Source organism: Hemicordylus capensis, chromosome 4, assembly GCF_027244095.1.
Source record: "Hemicordylus capensis ecotype Gifberg chromosome 4, rHemCap1.1.pri, whole genome shotgun sequence".
Taxonomy (NCBI): domain Eukaryota; kingdom Metazoa; phylum Chordata; class Lepidosauria; order Squamata; family Cordylidae; genus Hemicordylus; species Hemicordylus capensis.
In genome coordinates this window covers 177,748,538-177,766,244 of record NC_069660.1, presented here as the reverse complement: position 1 = coordinate 177,766,244, position 17,707 = coordinate 177,748,538, and the positions used below count along the sequence as shown (strand labels likewise).

General features: G+C 44.2%; 1 protein-coding gene across 4 annotated transcripts in view; it reads right to left on the bottom strand.

Moving 5' to 3' along the window:
• SEMA5A (semaphorin 5A) overlaps positions 1–17,707 on the bottom strand; it is a 249,848-nt gene that overhangs the window by 47,834 nt on the left and 184,307 nt on the right. For all 4 annotated transcript variants that reach the window (XM_053247465.1, XM_053247467.1, XM_053247466.1 and 1 more), the window contains 4 exons: positions 10,463–10,670; positions 8,944–9,061; positions 2,617–2,798; positions 1,084–1,227 (listed from right to left, as the gene is read on the bottom strand). In XM_053247465.1, coding sequence (XP_053103440.1) covers positions 1,084–1,227; positions 2,617–2,798; positions 8,944–9,061; positions 10,463–10,670 — 652 coding nt within the window. The remainder of the gene's footprint in view (positions 1–1,083; positions 1,228–2,616; positions 2,799–8,943; positions 9,062–10,462; positions 10,671–17,707) is intronic.

Genomic DNA, 17,707 nt, shown 5'->3' with positions numbered 1-17,707 from the left:
TGCTCCTCAGCATGGCGGGGAAGCAGGAGAGTTGTGGGGATTAGTAGAGGGAGAGGTCCCATGAGAAGAGTTTCTCCATGGATCCAGTTTCCAATGGGTGGAAAGAGTATTCCACCCATAGGGGGAATACTCCTATGGGTGGAAAGAGAAGCCTTCTGTGGAAAGCGTATTCCAACAGGGGAAAGTTTGAAAACCTCCGATCCAGTGTTTGGCAGAACTGGCTATTACTGGATCGGAACTGGCTAATACATTATATCATCAACAACAACAAGCAGCTTTGGAAACATTCAATTGTGCTTTATAGATGCTTAGGATATTAAAGGAAATAACTGCAGCTAACCAGTAATACAGTGCTGTGACCATATGATAGCAGCCAAAAATACACTACATAGGGAAAGGCACAACTATCTGGCAAAGCAGCTAAGTGACAACTAAAAATGCAACTCTGATTCCATTTCCTTGGTAACAGGAACTACTCTGTAAGTCAAGACAACAGAAATAAAAGAAACAGAAAAAGAATGGCACAGAGGAGAAATAAAGCTTCAAGTGGCTACCTGAAGGACAGCCTGCTCCAAAATAACTCTGCCCAACTTACCAGGTCGTCTGGGAGTGAAATTCTGTTCCTCATGCCACCTCCTCAAGAAGCAAGACCATTGAGTACATAGGAGAGAGCCTTCTCTGTTGTTGCCCACAGATTGTGTAATGCCTTCCTAGCCGAGACCTTGCTATCACTCTACTGACTTTTCATGGGCTATTAAAAACAGTATTCTACTGAGCTTTCAGATCTAATTAACAAGAGCCAGAAGACTGAACTTGTTGCTTTTTGCCACTGCACCACCTCCTGTGCACATGGATCAGGACTGATCTTCTGTTATTTTTATGATTTTTTTTTTTTACATTGTAATTTTAATTCCAATTGCTTTCACTACATTCTAAACTGCTTTGGGATCATCAGATGAAAAGCTGTACGCTAAGCTGAAATAATAAACGGATGAATAAAAATGAGAAGCATAATAATAGAATAAAGCTGACAGCAAGAAAGAGGGAAGCAAATGATGGGGGCAGGGAGCAGGAGCACTGTACCTTTCTTCACGATTCTGTCCCACACATACACGGCCCCCGTGCCGGGGGCTTGGGTTACTGCAGGAACGTTGGCGGACTTGAAAGCCTATTCCACAGGAAGTGCTGCAAGGAGACCAAGTTGTCCAGGGAGTCCAGCCTCCATTTCTGCAAGAGGAAAAGATTTACCCTCAATTTTAGGCTTTTCTGCAAGAATAAAAGATCTATATTCACTTTTATGAGTACCCACGCAAACAAGCCATTTGAAACTATTCAAGGGGAAATGGCAGAAGGGAAAAGTGTTAAATGCTCCTTCTCTCCTCCACCATTTTCCTGTTCTATAGTTCTCCCCTCTGGAGGAAACGTTGGGTTTTTCTGTTTTTGTTTTTAAAGGCACTAGAGACTTGGGCACGTCTACACACGCTGGCACTGAACATGTAGTCAGCCCCTTACTTACTTATGCCATTTATTGTGGGGCTTGTGATCCCACCTGCCACTGATAAAACTGGCAAAATCTTACCGTATTGAATTTTAGAAACTGCCAATAAAAATAGAACTCATTTTTAATCTCATGTATTTATTTTTGGATTTATACCCTTCCTTTTGATTTAAAAAATCCCCAATGTGGCTTACTATATGCAAATGCCATATCTTTTTCTTTGGGGAAGAGTAAAGCTTTATATATTGTAAATTGCTCTATTTTTATTTTTATTTTTATTTTATTTATACCCCGCCCAAATTTGCATCTCTGGGCAGTTAACAACAATTAGCCCTAACAACAATTCAAACACATATAAAAGTTAAAACAATACAAAAATTTAAAAACCATAAAATTAACAAACAGTATTTTTAAATTAAAAACCTGAGAAAGCTTGGGTTAAAAAATGAGCTTTCAAATGTTTTTTTAAAATAGCCAGAGATGGGGAGGATCGTAAGTAGTAAGCTTAATATTTCCAAATTAAATTGTACGATAGCATTTAAAGTTAAAATGTTTATTTTTTTTTCTGGAAAGGGGAGGAGATGATTTCAAAACACTCTCTCATTGCAGAGCAAGTATGTATTGATCAAAATCACCTATATGAATACACAAGACAGGATTTCTTCACGGCTGATGGTATCAAGGATTAAAGAAATCTATCACAAGGCCTATATGGCTACACTTATAACTGGATGCTCAATTGCCCGTAGCAAGTCTGGTTAAGTGAAAGCATTTCTACAGTGCAGTGTTCATGCTGGTTGCACACAATCATGCAGAGCAACCATACATTCTCACTCCCACCCTCACCCCCAGTTCCTCCCAGAGTTTTTTCAAGGTCACTTCCACTATCCAATGCAAGTGAAATTGATAGAATTCTTATTTTATATTCAGGTGAGATATGTATACCACAAAGCTAGAGAGAATGAGCATCCAAGAAAAGGAAAGTATATGGACGGAGAAGAAGGGACTAAAGCCAACCAAGGTGTTGAAATAGTTGAGTGAATGCTCTTACACTTGAGCTGCACACCTGCAGGACACATTTCAGGCCATTCAGGTCTCACCCTCCTTGTTTGGCATACCTGGAGCAGTTGACAATCTCCATACTTGGCCCTTCACACTGCCGACCTCCACACTGAGGAACCGGGTTGTCACATGAGCGTATTCTGCAGAGGCAGATGCCTACACTGGAGCCATCCACATGTGTGCAAGTTTTCCAATCCGACCAGGTTCCAAAATGGCCGTCCACAGTCAAATTTCTTGTCTGGAAAGCAACAGAGCCAAAAGCTGTGGCTATCATATCTGAGGTAACATTTATCCATTATATCGACACATTAAACACTTAAAGATGATTAGAAAGTTCACACCAGAATGTTCACCTGACAGTGCAACACCACTGCACAAGTTTCTCAAATCTCCAAGCTACTGGGCAGTTCACACATTTCATGCTGAATAGATGACCTCATGTAGGCCAGCCCTTCTGGCAGGCTACAGACCCAAATGTTCTCTCCTATCTACTATCCCTACCTTCAGGTAATGCCAAGGAGACTTGCCCTCCATGCCACTTACCTTTGCCCAGGCTCCTGGTAAGGGAGCCCCATGCACTGTATGATCACCTTCAGTGGAAGTAGCTCTTTGCCACAGACAAGGAAACAGCAGTGTATGTCCTTTGCATGCACCAGGTTCCAGATTCAGTTCCCAGCATCTCTAGTTAAAAGGTGGCAGGGCTGGAAAAGACCTCTGCTCGAGGCCTTGGAGAGCCATGGCCAGTCAGAGAGCAGACAACTAGACCAATGGTCCAGCTTAGTATAACGTGGCTTTGTGAGCTTACCAGTTCTGGTCCTTTTGAGTAGGCAAGAATGAAGAAGTAATGGGCAGGATTCAGACTAAGGTAGTCATGACTGTCACATTAAAATTAGTAGGACTTAACTTAAGCATGCCTAAATTGCTTTGTTGGTTTCAGTGGTACTTAGTCATGACTAACTAGTCTGGATAGCTTTATATATAATATTTACAAGAGTAAGAGACAAAGCAGCAGGATATTAGTGTGCAGATACATTAACACATAGACAAATATATCTGCATTTTTCTAAGAAATGAACCATATTCATTTAAATCCAAGTTGCATCAATTTTACATCAAATTTATGGAAGGAACCGAGGCAGTTTGAAATGGAGTCATACCTCATCTTTTTTTCTCCAAGATGAATATATTCATTCAATTTAGCCATCTGAACAGATGAGATGGGGATGCAATATCAGCAAAAATAGATTTTAAAAAGAATAAAGCACAAGCTTTGGCAAAAAAAGAGAGAGTTGTATAATATTGCACACCAACAACAGGTCTACGTCGCAACATTTTCCCACACAAGACAAATCTCTAGAAATACCAGTTATTTGGTAGAGAGAAAATTTAGCATGACTAAAGCCCTCTCCATGTGCAGATATAAAAGTCACAAAAAAGGGCAATTCTCCTAATTAACTGGTGCGAAGAATACATATCACATCATCCGAAGAAGAGGGAGAAAGGAAGTCTCCATTTAATCAATAATAATTTGAAGTTCAGAGATTTAATTACATCAACCCATATGGTTTCATTTTGCACTGCTAGCTTCTGGCAGGTCTCCAGAGCTTTTAGCTGTTCTAAATTGCAGTTTATAACTTATGGCTCATATCTAGTACTAACCCATCAACAGGTCACATTTATTTTACTATATATGACTGATAGCATCACGTGTGACATGACACTTTGGACACAAACTACAACTCTGCTTTCACAGAACAGAAAAATATTTCATGTAAAATAATGAAAACCCTTCACATGATCTCTTGCTTCCCTTCAAAAACAGCCTGAACCAGGACAATTGACTAGAGACAGATTTAAGTGGAGACAAATCACACAATCAGCAAAGCCACGGGATGCAGCTCTTGCAGAACCGTACTGCTTCAGTCAGCATGTGGGGGAAATCACATCACTACTTCCGGCATATAGACAACCAGCATATCAAGAAGGGTTCTCTAGCCCAACTACCCCAGCATGCCAGCTTTCCACATGCATGGCATTTTTATGCAGGGGAGCATGTGACTATGGGATTCCCTTGCCTGAATCCTGTAGTCGGCTAAGTGAGCTAAGAGGCATCTTTTAAAGTTGTAAACCTTTATATTTATCAGGGGGAGAGCAACTGTCTCTAGCCAAACCCAGCACAGCATCCTCCAGTTGTTGTTGCTGTTAACTCCTTTTTTTTGTTTTTAAGATTTTGAGTCCTTCTGGGTCAGGGAGCCATCTTATTTATTATTTAATTTCTATATAAACAGCTTTGAGAACTTTTGTTGAAAAGTAGTATAGAAATATTTGTTGTTGCTGTTGCTGTTGTTGTCGTCTGAGGGCTGTACCATGCCATTCTGCTGATTTTTGGCGCAGATCAGTGTCATTTTTTTCAGACATAGGCCACAACTCCAAATACCAAACAGGGCTTCTCCATCTTTCCTATGAAAGGGAAAAGATCCTCGTGGGAGGAGAACTGATATGGGGGGTTTGTGTGTGTGTGTGTGTGTGTGTGTGTAGAGCTATGTTCATGATAGCAAGCATGAACTGTCCCCTTTGCTAAGCAGAGTTTGCCCTGTTTTACATTGGAATAGGAGACTACATATGAGCACTGTAAGATATTCCTCTTAGGGAATGGGCCTGCTCTGGGAAGAGCATCTGCATGCTACATGCAGAAGGTTCCAAGTTCCCTCCCTGGAATCTCCAAGATAGGGCCGAGAAACACTCCTGCCTGTAACCTTGGAGACGCCGCTGCCAGTCTGTGTAGACAATAATGGAGCTAGATGGACCAATGGTCTGACTCAGTATATGGCAGCTTCCTATGTTAGGGGTGGGAGGGGGGAGTGTTGCGTGTGTGTGTGTGTGTACACACAGACAATTTCCATCATGCATGTCAGGCATTCCCCTCACAGAAGAAAAGAGAAAAGCTCTGCTTACCCAGGACTCAGTGCAACTGGAACTAGTGAATCATGGCCACAGCGTACCCAAAACTTATTAATAGCCGCCATGCATACCAGCTGTCTCTAGGCAGAGGCAGCCAGGGTTCATCAAGCCATTCAACACCCAGAACAGCTGTGCCATGTGCTGCAATTTGCAGATACTAGGACTGTGTCTCAAAAAAGCTGGTTTCCAGATGCCAACATTACCTTAGATTCTTTAGGAAATATTGCTCAGTTCTAAGTTCTGCTATTGAGTTTAATGAACATAACTGTTGTCCAGAAAGAAAAGGAAGTGGAAAGCATTCTTTCAACATGCTTCCCATTAGGGGAGTGGCTTTATAGCAGCATCTGTTAGACAGTCAAGTTAGTATTGAAGGTCATTTCTAGGGATGTGCAAAAAATTTCGGGCACAGAACGATCTGTGCCCGAAATGAACAATTTCGGGTGATTCGGGGCTGAACCGAATCACCCCCGATGTCCCCCGATATTTTTCGGGCACAAGCCGAATCACCCGAATTTCGGACCTGAAAAATTTGGGTGATTCGGTTCATGGTTGATTTTTGGCGATTTTTTGAAGTTTTAGTGACTTTGGGGCAGTTCGGGAGCATAGCATGGGATCTGGGCAAAAGGAGTGGGGTGGGGTGGTAGTGCCTAATGGGTGCAGGCTACCACCCCAATTTCAGGGGGATTGGGCAAAGGGCTGATTTTTGGTAAATTTCTGAAATTTTCATGTCTTTGGGGCAGATTGGGGCAGATTGGGGCAGAAAGTGGGGCCTGGGGCAGAATAGTGGGGTGGGGTGGAAAAAACTTCTGAGGTGTGAATTCTCATTGTATCATAGCAAATGAGATTTTTTTTTCAATTAGACAACTCTCATGACCCCACTTTCACTTTTTCACACTCTATTACTATGAATAATATGAGGAAGTAATCAATTTAGCACACTTCACCTTATGAAGACAAACCTCATAAAAATAAATTCACCAAAATTCACCCCTCTGCCCAATCACTCTTAAATTGGGATGGGTGGTAGCCTCCACTCATTAGGCACTATCTACCAGCCCACCCCACTCCTTTGGGGCAGATCCACTTTCTGCCCCCAATCTGCCCCAAAGACACCCAAACTTCAAATATTCCCAAAAAATCAGCCCTCTGCCCAATCCCCCTGAAATTGGGGTAGTAGCCTCCACCCATTAGGCACTACCACCCCACCCCACTCTTTTGGGGCAGATCCACTTTCTGCCCCCAAACTGCCCCAAAGTCACTAAAACTTCAAAAATCCTCAAAAAAATCACCCCTTTGTCCAAACCCCCTGAAATTGGGGTGGTAGCCTCCACCCATTAGGCACTACCACCCCACCCCACTATTCTGCCCCAGGCCCCACTTTCTGCCCCAATCTGCCCCAAAGACATGAAAATTTCAGAAATTTACCAAAAATCAGCCCTTTGCCCGATCCCCCTGAAATTGGGGTGGTAGCCTGCACCCATTAGGCACTACCACCCCACCCCACTCCTTTTGCCCAGATCCCATGCTATGCCCCCGAACTGCCCCAAAGTCACTAAAACTTCAAAAATTCACCAAAAATCAGGACTTTGCCCAATCCCCCTGAAATTGGGGTGGTGGACTCTACCCATTGGGCACTACCACCCCACCCCAAAATTTTGCCCCTGGGCCCCTTTTAACCCCCCCAAATTGATTCGTATTCGTATTCGGATTAAATCTGAATCCGAACCGAATCAAGGGTGATTCGGGTGACCCAGATTCGGGCACAAAACAGAACAGGGGTGATTCGGTTCGGGTCCGAGCCAAATCACCCGAAAACCTGAATTGCACACCCCTAGTCATTTCAGAAAATACACAGAAAGTCCAACAAACTTCAAGCAAACAGAGGTGTCATCATGATGTCACTGTGGCTCTACCCATTCAGACTTCCTTTGTGTTCCAGATCAATAAACTGAGATGATCTCACAGGTCTCCTCCAACCTCCAGGGCATCAAATGAAAACATGAGCTCAAATACAAACAAGGTGAAGATGAGCATTCTGAAATGGAGTGGAAGTAGTTTTGACACATTTTCCACCCTAAAAAAAAAAGGTCTGGTTTGGCTAATATTTCCACTGACCTTTTCAAAAACTTGGGTGAGAAGCATGGACACAGATGCCTCCCCCACATACCACATGCTATCTGCCACAGGTTAATCATGCATGGGGTGTTCATATGAACCATATCTCAAATCCATGGATGAACTGCCCACCCTATGCAATTAGCAACAAGACAGCATGCCAGATGTGGGGGAGAGACAGGATTGTTCACATTCCTCCCATATGCAAATGAGAGGGCAAATCAACCCAACATCTTGGAATAGAGTGGATGTGTATAAAAACCATGGCCACCACACTTCAAAACACATGCTGGTGCATCTGCTTTGCATGCAAAGTCCCAGGTTCACTCCCTGCTATCTCAGGGAAGGCTGGGAAAGACCCTTGCCTTGGAGAGCTGCTGCCAGTCAGTGTAGACAGTATTGAGCTAGATGGACCAGTGGTATAAGGCAGCTTCCTATGATCCATTATGGGTGATGCGAAACAATGTACACCTTCAGTTTTGTAAAGAAAAACAGTACACTTGAGAGTACTTCTGTCTCTCAACCCAATTTCCATTCTGCTTCCAAACCTAAACTTCCCTGCCTGCGCTGGATCTGTTTCTACTTCCTACCAATAATGCACTAGGGATGTGCACGAACCGGTTCGAAGCCCATTCGAAGGCCTCCGAACCGGTTCAAACGCACCGCTGGCTCGAAGTTCGAAGCCAGCAGGGGTGCCTCTTTAAGGGTGGGGGAGGGTGCACTTACCCCTCCCACCACTTTTCCCCTGCCGGCGCTCCGTTTTTTGCAAAGTCCAAGGGGTGGCAGCGTACCTCCCTGCTGCCCCGGTACTTCTGACCACTTCCAGACAAGAACAGGGGAAGGGGAGGCATGGAGGTTAGCTGCCGCCCCATGGACTCTGAAAAAAACAGAGCGCCGGCGGGGGGAAAGTGGTGGGAGGGGTAAGTGCACCCTCCCCCGCTGGCTTTGAACCACACCTCCGCAGTTCCATGTACAGCCCTTTCTGCCCCAGGGCCCAGTATGAGGTTTTTTTACAGCCAGTCAGACCTTCCACTTCTCTTACAACAGTTGCTCTGGCCACAATCTACAGATACAATGGCCAGATTTTAGCTTGCTATAGATGCAAGGTTGTAGGTGGAGAACCTAATGACTCACACATGCAAATCATGCTTTTTAACAGTTTGCTAAGAAAAAGTTAAGCTTGCAGCTCAGATCAAAGAGAATAAAAACCTCAACTGAAATGTATTTGAATATAATTATTTACTGAATATGAGTAATCTGATTTGCTCTCATGGAAGCTACTAATAAAGTATCTGCTTTGATCTTACTGGACACTCAGAGATGCTTTGCTCCCACTGACTCATGCTCAGGCTTTCTTCCAGTGGCGTGCATTTCTTTAGCACCAAGTCCCAACCACAGTAAGGATCCTGGGATCCAACACATGCACTGAAAATACAAAAGAAAGCACATCAGACTGCTTTTATCAATCATTCATTGGTACCTATTTGAGGGTAAGTGCTATCAATATACAAGCTAAGGGCCCACTACATTTGACAAGCAGGGATGGAGAGTGCTAACCCATTTCCCAGCCCCACTTCCCAACCTCTCATCCATCCCTGAAGCTACAGGGATGAAGCTACAGAAGCTTCAGTATATAAGCATACTTTCATGAAAGCAATCACAGCTTTTAGGCGCTAAGCAGGAAGTATGGAATACCTTCTCTTTTGAAACCTGAATTTGGGGGTAGAGTTGTCAGATCTCCTGGAGGTCCAAATCCTAAGACTTGGGGGCAAAGCTTGTAAGTGCATGGGTCAGGCAGGCCTTCCATGAGGCAAGGTGAGGCAGCTGCCCAGAGCAGCAGATTCTAGGGGCACCAGTGGGGTGGCAAAATGCCCCTTGCTGCCTCACTTGCTTTCCACTGCTATGTGGGCAGGTCTTCATCAGGCTCTTTATGAAGTGGCTCTGACCTAATATCACCACTACTCTCTCTCTCCCTCCCTCGGGCAGGGAATTAAGTATCAGGAAGTATGGACTCAGTTCCTGTTGCTCCAAGCCTCACCCTTTGCCTTTTCAAAAGGCAGGGAGAGTGGGAAAATAGTAGCAGGTGGTGGGATAGGTCACCTTTCCCATCACGTAAGAAGGGGAAATTTGGGGCTGGTGAGGAGGGAAGGAAAAAGGTGGAGTGCGGGGGTGGGAGGAGAATGGGAGCACAGTGGAGGTGTGCATCTCTGAAAGCATGATGTAGGGACTGGATTGGAAGTCCCTACAGCAGGCTTTTAAAGGGGCCATGGGGCAATGACAATAGGTTGCCAGCAAGCAACCTCCTCTCCTTGGCTCCCTTTAAACCCTGCAGAGTGGCAGTGCTGGCCCAATCAGGTGGGGGGGGGGAGGGAGGGAGGACATGGTGAGGTGACATTCGGCACCTGTCTCAGGTACACAAATACCTTGGGCTGTCCCTGTCAAAGGTGGTGATTTTTGAACAGGGGGTAGTGTGTCTTGCTCCTGATTTATTAGTGAGAGATCTCCAGCATTTCCTTCTGATTCCTCTTGTTTTCAAACCAAATTCATCATGCCTGTCTTGATAAGCTCTCCCCAGCCTCTCTGTTCCTCAGAAAGAGAATGACACTAAGTCTGGAAAGACATGCTGGAAAGGGGGCACTTCTGATGCCAGCCATTAAAAACCAAGCCTCAATTCATTTACATAACCCTGTTCTGGGCAATGTTTTTCTTTTTGAGTTATCATAGATTTCTTTCAAACTAAGCTCACAAATCAGGCAGCCCTCATTTTGCTTTAAATAATGTATGCCTCAGCTTTAAGACTAAAAAGTCCCACACAGCCCTTCATACCTTTGTGTTTTGTAAAACAGGCATCTCTTCAGTGGGATCTTCACCACACTTCCCTGAAGACCCACATACAGGGCACTCTGACTGTGTAAAATCTGCAGACTCCTGATGGGCTCCCACTGCTGCTTTGGGAAGATCTCAATCTCCTCCAGCAAGCAGCTGCCCGAGGTTGAATTAACTGGAGCAAGTACTTTCTTAATGGTGCCATGGTCTGCAAGGCAAAGACAAGGGGGTTATTTCTGGCAATGATGCAGGCGAAACCGGCTGCCCAATTATCCTTTGACTCACAGGATATTGCCTTTCAGCATTTGAGAAAGAATTTACTCACTTTGTGTTAGGAGATCAAATGATCTACAGGATAGTAACCAAGTGAGTGGAGGAAGGAAGGAAGCTGTCTTAGGTGGGTGTGGGATACTGTGTGTGTGTGTGTGTGTGTGTGTGTGTGTGTGTGTGTGTGTGTGTGTGTGTGTTTTGAACACATGCAACCCCTGAATCTCAAAAGATGCATATGAAGCTGCTTAATACTCAAACCACTGGGTCCATCTTGCACAGTGCGGCCTCCTTGGCCTGGTAGCTGCTCTTCAGGGTCTCAGGCGGGGATCTTTCTCAGCCTTGATATTGTGTTGCTTGATGATGGTGGGGACTGAACCTGTGACCATCTATTGAACCTGTGACCATCTATGCAGGCACTGTGTCACCAAGCTACGGCCCGCCCCAACGCAACTTCCTGCAATGTGTTTTAGGGCTAATCTGGACAGGAAGAGCAAAACCAAAAAACTGTCTCAAAGATGCTGTTACTGAGGATGGCTCCCTGCCCGCAAAGGGCTCACAATCTAAAAAAGAAACAAAAGACAAACACCAGCAACAGCCACTGAAAGCAGGGCTGTCCATAGGGCATGGCAAGCAGGGCGACCGCCCTGGGCCCCGCTCTTTTAACTCCCATTATTATTAACTGGAAGAGGCCCCACACTGGCTGATATGCCCCGGGCCCCGCACCCCGCCAGGACTCTCTGACATCCCTGCCCTGACTGGAGGGATGCTGTGCTGGGGTTGGTTCGGGCAAGTAGCTCCCCCCCTGCTAAATAGAGAGAATCACCACTTGTAATAATTGCCTCTTTGCTCAGTTAGCAGAGGACTAGACTGGAGACTGTGTGGAGGGAAAACATTAGAGGCAGTGGAGTATAACTTTCCTCTAAGGTCAGCAACCCGTTTTCCAGGAGGGCTATCTGGAGAAAGAGATGTGGGCCAGGGCCCTGACCACCCCCCAAAGTGGGTTTTCATGCCATAGCCATCACCTGCCTCTCTTATCTCAGGGCTCCAGTTTCTAATCCCTACTCTAAGGCATGTGTGGTCAGCCTGCAGCACAAGTAGCATAGGCAGCAGGAGTTTGTGGCACACTTGGACCAAAGGAGGAGTGCCAATGGACCTCTCCACAGCAGAGTCCAACCTATACTGCCTGTCTTTCTAGGAAATAGATTCTTGGGGAGGTTATTTGGGGGGGGGGCCAAAATGATGTAAGGCAAAGCACTACCCATCAGTGTTCCCTCCAACAGGGATTCCCAGGTGTTGCTGATGATGACTCCCATAATCCCCAAGCAAAAGCTATTGTAGCTGGGGATTCTGGGAGTTGTAGTTAACAACTTCTGGGAAACCCTGTTAGAGGGAACACTGCTGCTACCCACCCGCCCGCCCCACACCATACTCTCTGCCCATATTGGACCCCATTTCAGATTAGTTTTAAAGATAAAGGACCAATTCTGGTGCATTTCTGCATTAAGCACACCTTCTACAGATGCTTTTAATGTCACGTGTAGTTTGACCCTGCAATACATATAAATTACATTCTTTCAGAGACCAGGAAGAGTTTTATTTCAAACCACTGTATACATTTCATTATTTCTGTATCCTTCAATTTTTTCCAGACTCTTCCAGTTATAATTCATGAGCTTTAAGTATACTATGAAGATTAAATGTCTGTCAAGAAGATGCAACAGGCTAGGGGCAAAAAGCAAAGTGGAGAGGAAAAGTTGCATTTGCAGCCAGGAAGTTCAGCTACAGCCACAAGAAGCTGCAAGGTCAGCTCATGCTATCTAAAAGCAGGATGGATAGGAAACACAAAAGTGCTCCCCTCTACTTGTTTTAATGCCCATCATATTTTCCTGCTTCATACTATGTGGATGTGTCAATCATTCAGGCCCTAAACAAACAGCACCCACAGACAAAGCCCCAAAGGCATGGTAAATATTTCCCTGGACCTACTTTTATTTTTCTCATCCAACATATACTGAAAGGTGCCATTCAATGAGCAGAAGACACCTTCTGTGGGTTAAGGGGCACTTTGGGATCTAAACCAATGCTTCCATCCTTCCATAGCTTTATCTGGCCATCTCGCTCAGCGTGATCTTTCAGCCATCTGTAAACATGATAAAGTGCAAAACACTGAATCCTACGAAAAACACTGAACTTCTGAACCAATCTCCAAAACAAGTTAAAAAGCCTGAGAGCCTTCTCGTATGCCACTGAACTGAAGTAGAGATTAAAGTTGATGGGGAAAGGAATTTTAGCATTGCAGCTATATAGCTGTTGCAACAAGATAAGCCAAATACCTTCAGTATTTCAGATATAATGATGATGATGATGGTGATGATGATGATGATGATGTTTCAAAATCAAAGGCAACCAGGCAACCTCCCCCTTGCCTTCACCTCAAAAACCTGAATGCCGTTTAACAGAAAAGCAACAAGAACTAAAGCAAAAAATAACTGAGCACATGAACCAAACAACCACCAGGGTTTGACTTCCCGCTCTAAAAACAGTTGCCCCCCAAAAAACATGCTCAGGCATTAAAAGATGTCAATGCTGCACTTGCAGAAATAACAACCAAGAATTTGCAAGAAACAAACCAACAATGTACAGTGCAGCAGCAATAACAACACAAGAGCTCGGATATAAGATCAGTGGACCTGTAACACAAGAAAGTAGGACATCACCTAAATGGAAGATTAGATTAGAAAATAAAATCGCCAGGCTTAGATCAGATGCTAGTAAATTGAAAGATATTAAAGACAAGAAGCTGAAGAATGAAAACACCAAACAGTATCTGATCCAAAAATACCACCTAGATTCAAGGAAAATTAGAGAAGTCCTGGAAATAATCAGGGATGTGCACGAACCAGTCCGCAGGCCATGTTAGAGGCCTGCGAACCGGTTCGCATATTGCCTGGTCCAGTGGTCCGACACCGGGGGGTATGTGTCACTTTTAGGGAGTGTGTGATGTGTACAGCACGTGCATCAGCAGTGCACGCATGCACGGACATTACTTCCGTGTTTTGCAGTCAACAAGGAGGCAGGGGAGGCAGGGAGGAATGCTGCCGCCCCGAAGATTTTACTTAAAAATGGAGCGCCAGAGGGGGGAAAGTGGCGGGAGGGGTAAGTACAACCCCCCCACCCTTAAAGCGACACACACACACCCAGCATCGGACCGCACCTCCGCAGTCCGTGCACATCCCTATAAATAATAAAGCAGCAAATATATAAATCAAACAAACAAACAAATAATAAATAAATAACAGCAGTGTCAAAGAAGATTAGCAGATACTAAGCCAGAGTTATACAACACAGGCTGAATCTCCAGTTCCAGTCGAATCAGAAATGTTTCTACCAAAGCATAGAAAGAGAAACTGCAAGAAACTTAGAAACACCAAATAAAGAAGAAACAGTGCAATTCTGGGGAAAATTATGGGACAATCCAATAGATTATAATAAAAAAGCAGGCTGGGTGAAAGAGGCCAAAAAATGTAACCAACAGATGCAAGATCTAATAATAGCACCAGAATTAATAAGTGAAAGAGCAAAGAAAATTAAAAATTGGACTGCACCAGGCGACAATGAACTGCATGGCTTTTGGCTTAAACACCTAACAAGCCTTCATAAACAACTATAAAAACAGTTCAATCACATTTTGCAAGGAGGTGATATTGAACAATGGTTAACTACTGGCAAAACTCAGCTCATGATGAAAGACCCAGCAAAAGGTGCAGTTCCAAGTAATTACAGACCGATCACCTGCTGCCAACCATGTTCAAATTATTAACTGGAATAATAGCTGATGAAGCAATGCAACACTTATTAACTAATAAGCAGCTTCCAGCTGAACAGAAAGGAAACTGCCCGAACACCAGAGGTACAAAAGACCAGTTGCTGATTGACAAAATGATTTTAGAAAATTGCAAGAGAAGAAAAACAAATCTAAGTGTTGCATGGATTGACTACAAGAAGGCCTTCGACTCATTGCCTCATACATGGATACTAAAATGTTTAGAAACAACTGGTGTCAGCAAAAACATTAAGATATTTATTAAAAAAGCAATGAGCATGTGGAGTACACAGTTAACAATCAATGGCGAGACACTTGGACAGGTTAGCATTAGAAGAGGTATTTTCCAAGGGGACTCACTATTCCCTCTGTTGTTTGTAATCGCCATGACTCCACTCACAATTACTAAACAAAACAGGCCTCGTATACCAAACTTCTAAACCATCAAGTAAAATAAACCATCTACTCTACATGGACAATTTGAAGTTGTATGGAAAGACCCAATCAGAAATCGAATAACTGCTAAACACTGTCTGTATATTCATTAGCGATATAGCAATGGAGTTTGGACTAGACAAGTGTGCCGCATTAATAATAAACAGAGTAAAAATAAGAAAAACAGAAGGAATTTGCTTCCCAATGGAAGCAAGATCAAGAACCTGGAAGAGAAAGAACCTTACAAATACTTGGGCATTCTCGAGGCTGATAACATTGCACACACTGAAGTGAAAAGAAAAATGGGAAGTGAATACATCAGGAGAGTCAGAAAAATCCTCAAGTCCAAACTCAATGGTGGGAACACCATACAAACCATAAACACCTGGGCTATACCTGTTATCAGATACACTGCAGGAATAATAGACTGGACCCAGGCAGAGCTAGAGACGCTAGATTGTAAGACCAGGAAAATCATGACCATCAATCATGCTCTGCACCCCCGCAGTGATGTAGATAGGCTCTACCTCCCTCGCAGCTCAGGTGGAAGAGGAATGCTGCAAGTCCATCAAACAGTAGAGGAGGAGAAAAGAGGCCTTGAAGAATATATCAAGGACAGTGAAGAAGATGCACTTAAAATTGTCAATAGCGAGAAACTATTCAACACCAATGAAACAAAGCAGGCATACAAGAAAGAACCGAGCAGAAAAATGGAAAAATAAGCCCCTGCGTGGGCAATATTTGCACAATATAACTGGAAAATCAAACATCACCAAGACCTGGCAGTGGCTTAAGAACGGCAACCTGAAGAAAGAAACAGAGGGTTTAATACTGGCTGCACAAGAACAGGCACTAAGAACAAATGCAATAAGAGCAAAAGTAGAAAAGTCAACAACAAACAGCAAGTGCCGCCTTTGTAAAGAAGCGGATGAAACAGTGGACCACCTAATCAGCTGTTGTAAAAAGATCGCACAGAATGACTACAAACAAAGGCATGACAAGGTAGCAGGGATGATACACTGGAACATCTGCAAAAAATACAAGCTACTTGTAGCCAAGAATTGGTGGGACCATAAAACTGAAAAAGTTGAAGAAAATGAAGATGCAAAAGTATTATGGGGCTTTCGACTACAAACAGACAAACATCTGCCACACAATACACTAGATATAACTGTAGTCGAGAAGAAAGAAAGAAAAGTCAAAATAATCAACACAGCAATACCAGGTGATAACAGGATAGAAGAAAAAGAAATAGAAAAATTAACAAAATACAAAGATCTACAAATTGAAATTGAAAGGCTGTGGCAGAAGAAGACCAAAATAATCCCAGTGGTAATTGGCGCCCTGGGTGCAGTTCCAAAAGACCTTGAAGAGCACCTCAACACCATAGGGGCCACAGAAATCACCATCAGCCAATTACAAAAAGCAGCTTTACTGGGAACAGCCTATATTTTGCGACGATATCTATGATAACCAACAATATCGATAATAAAATTCAGCCATCTCAGGTCCTTGGGAAGGACTCGATGTCTGGATGAAACAAACCAGTCAATAACACCTGTCTGACTGTGTAAACAAGAAATAATAATAAACTAGTGGGCCCAGGCACAGAGCATCTATGCCTCTAGCTGGCCCGCTGCCACCGCCTGGCCCACCACCTTGCCTCCGCGGCCGGGCCCGCCGCCTTGCCTCCGCAGCCAGGCCCGCCACCTTGCCTCCGTGGCCGGGCCCGCCGCCTTGCCTCCGCGGCCGCCCAACCAGGCAATTCTCCTGGGTGCGCCAGGACCAATCAGGCGCCCCCGCAGCCCAGCCAATCAGCTGGGCTGCCAGGACGCATTTTTCCCGGGTACACCCAGGAGAAATATATATATCTATATAGATAACCACCCCTTAGATGCTGCTATGATAGGGGAGGGGAAAATGTTCAGGAAGGAAGTTGAAAGTGGCTTACTCCATGCAACCCTCCCCCCAGCAGTTCCCTCTAGCTGACACCACAAACATGCACCTGGGAGTGCTGACTAGAGGAAGCATGACTAGGGGTAGGGCAGGGAATTGCCAGGGGAAAGCAAGGCACCCCACCCCCCATTACTAATCCCCGCAAATCACCCCTCCCTTCCTCCCTTCACTTTGTAGTAGAGAAAGAACAGCCCAAGTTCCCAGGCCTTAGGCTTGCCACCAATGTGTAATTCCAGTCCTGAGAGAAATGGATGCAGCGCTTATACTGTCAGCGATGAAGCCTGATGATCCATTAAAAGGCACACAGGCTTCAAAATTGTGCAGATAATTAAATTCATCTGCAAACTCCTCAGAGACGTGAAAGGGCACCATCCTAAATGATAATTCATTTGAATTTCTTTTGTTCAGCTTAGAGTGCAGGATTTTAATTCCATCTTGAGGATGCCGGAAGACAATCAGCTGTACACTTCCAGTACTGAATACGTATTTGGAGAATTACTTGTCAATCTGTCCAAATGCTTATACTACACCAAATAGGATAATTATGGTTATTTCTTCACATCCCCCTGAATGTCTTTCTTAGATCTGTCCTTTTAATAGCTGCATCTGTGCATCCAGTGATTATTGAAAGTAAAATGAAATGAAACTGAGTTTTGAATACGAACAAAAGAATAAATGAACAAAATTAAATGCTTTCCTAATTCCACTATCCAGAGACATGTCAATTTCTTATGGGTTAGAACCAGCAGCTGCTTTCTTCC